General features: G+C 58.9%; 1 protein-coding gene across 1 annotated transcript; it reads right to left on the minus strand.

The window, feature by feature from the left end:
- Positions 1 to 900: 900 nt before the first annotated feature.
- On the minus strand, positions 901 to 2,968 carry MED19 (mediator complex subunit 19; the record flags this gene model as incomplete). The annotated part of the gene is made up of 4 exons (XM_024210332.2): positions 2,620 to 2,968; positions 1,474 to 1,730; positions 1,159 to 1,255; positions 901 to 995 (listed from the first exon to the last, which is right to left on the minus strand). Coding segments are annotated over exons 1-4 (684 nt in total), but the record flags the coding sequence as incomplete, so codon positions are not given.
- Between the last annotated feature and the right edge of the window lie 525 nt (positions 2,969 to 3,493).

Below are 3,493 nucleotides of genomic sequence, written 5' to 3' on the forward strand. Positions count from 1 at the left end.
GACCCCTGTGAGGATTCACAGTGGGGCTATGGGGGTTGAGAGTCAGGACAGGATTCCTCAGCCCAGGGACCAATCAGAGCAAGGGGGGGGAAAGAAGACTCAGAATTTTTGGCCTCAGTGTTTTCCAGCCCCCCAACTGGGGTTTCTATGTGTACCCACTTGTCCCCCAACAGCATGCGATTTCCACAGGAAATGTCAGTTTCCTACTAAAAATCAAACACCCCCAATATTTCAATCTGCAAATGCAGCTTTGGTGTCTCATGGGAGCTGTAGTTCAGGGGCTCCGTGTCTCCATTCTTCTCTCTAGGCCAGGCTCCCTAGCCAGATTAAATCTCCCATGGTGCACCATGGCCAGGGACTCTCATGGAGTGGGGAAGTGGTGCATCATGGGAGATGTAGACTAACCAAGAAGCCTGCCCTATAGAAGAGGGGGCATGAGGCACCTGAACTACAACTCCCAGGAGTCACAACACCAGCATTTCTTAATCAAAAATCTTTGAGTCTTGAGTTTCCAAAAAACTACCCCCCGCCCCCCAGGGAGGGGTCACACCCACACAGTCCCCACCCCAACATCCACCACCCCCTACTCTCCCCAGGGAGGGGTCACACCCACACACAGTGCCCACCCACCTCTGAGGGGGTCTCTCTCTCTCTCTCAGACACTTTTTCAGAGGGCAAAAGCCTATTTTTCTGCCCGCTCTAGGTGGGACCACATGGTTCACCAGCGACATCCGAACCCCATCTCTCCAGGGCCGTTACGTTAGGACAGAGGCTCCAGAGCAGGGGGGTAACCAGGAGGGGGTTGGATACATTCCAAGTCCTGTCCCTCCCCAGTAAGGTGAGCATAGCCAAGCTGGTGGGGAAGTGAACCAGGAGTTCTTCCCCCTTGCTGCCACCTACCTTCTTTTTCTTCTTCTCTTTCTTCTTCCTCTTCCGCTCTGGATCCTCCTCCTTTTTCTTCTTCTTCTTCTTGTGGTCAGAGTCTGAGGGGGTTTCTGCAAAGAGAGAGACATATATTTGCATTCAAGTGAGTTCCCTCCTGGGAGATGGGGGAGGGTTGGCCTAGCTAGGACATTACTGGGGCCTGGTGAAGATTGGGGGGGTGCTGCTCTATGTCTGGGAGAGGGAATTGCTGGATTTGTGGAGTGCAGCCTTTACCTGGGGGAACAGGATCCTGGGTGCGGCTCTGCTTGTGCTTGTGTTTATTTTTCTTCTTGGGTGGCTGGATGTGCATTAAGCGACACTGTTCTGGCAACTGGAAGAGACAAAGATCAGGGTAGGTGAGGGTGGTGGAGTTTCTCCAAACATCACCTCCCTTCCCACTACATATCACCTGTCAACCAGCAAAGGTGTTTTGTTTTCTCAGCAGACTCTTTGCCTCATCTCCCCCAACCCAAACCTCAGAGTCCCCCCTTCCCTGACCCCAACCCCAAAGCTACCCTCCCACTCCCAGCAGCTCAGGGGGAAGCTCACCGGGCCGGCATGCAGGCGGAAGCCAGTCAACATGGTGCCAGTGATGGGGTTGAAGGAGCTGCTGCAGATGGGTGGCTTCTCAATAAGGGAGCGCAGGCTGCTGTTGTCATGCGAGCCCGGCAAGTCGATCATCCCTGGCAGGTCAGGCAGAAAGTTGCTCAGCTTCTCCTTCACCTTCTTGCCGCAGAATTTGTTGTAGGAGTGTTCCAGGTTGTAGTGTGTGATCAGGTTGGTGCTGCCCGTCAGTTCCATGTTGCCTGGGAAGGAACCAGGAGAGCAGCGCTTTACACTAACACCCAGCCTTGCTGAAGGCAGCGAAATGGAGCAGTCTGCACACAGGACTGGGAGCCAGGACTCCTGGCTTCCCTGCCCAGCTCTGCCACTGACTTCCCCTCGGGCCCTGAGCAAATTCATTTCAACTCTCTCTCCCGCTGCAAGCTGGGGTTGGCACTGGCCTGGCCCAGCATGGCTGTGAGGCTTCGTTAATGTCTGTGGCGCACTGGCTACAGGCAGAGCACAACGGAGCCCGGACTGCTCAAGACCGGGGGGCGACCCCCTCCGCTAAGGCCAGTTCGGGTCGGGGCACGGCAGCACCACAGTGAGCAACGGAGACGTGCGTGTCCAGCTGGCAGTGGGGGAGCGGAGCCGGGATTTAACCCCACAAGACGGCCCAGCCCCCGGGGGAGCTGGAATGAGCAGCCAGGGCCTTGGGTCTATGTCGGGTGAGAGAGTAACATGCCCCCACCCCCACTGCCCCGCTCGGCCCCCTTCCCCATCCTGCCCTCCCCACCACCAGCACTGGCCCAGAGGAGTCTGGGAAATGGCTAAGGCGGACCCAGTTGGGAGCAGCCCCCGACACCATCGCCCACAAACTTTATCCTCCCATTGGCTACGAGACGCCATCTCCCCGACTCGTCACAAACGTCTTAGTCCATCCTTATTGGCTCTCAGAGCTGCCAATCCACGCAATCATACACACTGGCCCCCCAAGTCCCGCCTCCACTGGCCCGTCTGTTTTGCCCATTGGGCTGGAGAAAAAAGCCCCAGCCATGGATAGGTGGAGAGAGAGGCCAATCAGACGCGTCTGAGCGATGCGATTGGCCAGCCCCCTCAGGCCCGCCCCCACGAGCTCGATTGGCCCCGTACCTGGGAGCTCCCGCATCAGGTAGAAGGGGCCGCTGGCAGCCGCGGCCTTGCGGGCGGCGTCCTCCGCGGTCTGGGGCGCGGCGGCTGCGGGGGGCGGCCCGGCGCCGGGACCCCCCGGCTTCCCCGGCCCGAAGCCCAGCGCGGTAGCCGCGGCGGGAGGCGGTGGCTCGGCCCCTCCGAAGAGAGCCGAGAAATTCTCCATCATCCCAGCATGCTCCACGCGCTCTCCTCCCATTGGCCTGGGACCTCGGGGACATGAGCGTCCGCCTCGTCCTCATTGGAGGGCGGCCCATCGTATACATGTCTTTGATTGGTGAATCTCTTTTTTACTCCGCCCCATATTACGTCCCTGATTGGACAAAAAGGTACATTAACTCAGCCCTGACGTGATTGGTTGTCGCCCTTGCGCACTATGATGACAACCAGGTCTGGAAATCACGTCTTTCCAATTCTCGATATCTGATTGCTCCCTTGCTCTAGCGATCCCGTCTCCAGTGCGATCCCTATATCCAATCGGATGTGTTTGACAGTGAGTGGCAGTGGCTGCGACCAATGAAAATGGACGTCTCCCATCAGTCCCCACCCTCATCATGATTGGCGTCGTAGTTGCCCAATAGGAAGCGGTGGTGCGTGCGTGGTCGTCCCCGCGGCGGCGGGCCGGTCAGTGTAGGTGAAGATGGCGGTCCTGGCCCCGCTCTTGGCGCTGTTCTACTCGGTGCCCGGGCTCTGCCGCTGGCTGGCGCGGCCCTACTACCCGCTCTCGGCGCTGCTCTCCGCCGCCTTCCTGCTGGTGCGCAAGCTGCCGCCGCTCTGCCAGGGGCTGCCCACGCAGCGCGAGGACGGGAACCCCTGCGACTTCGACTGGGTGAGCCCC

The sequence above is a fragment of the Terrapene carolina genome, unplaced genomic scaffold (genome assembly GCF_002925995.2).
Source record: "Terrapene carolina triunguis isolate 2854851 unplaced genomic scaffold, T_m_triunguis-2.0 Scaffold28950, whole genome shotgun sequence".
NCBI lineage: Eukaryota > Metazoa > Chordata > Testudines > Emydidae > Terrapene > Terrapene triunguis.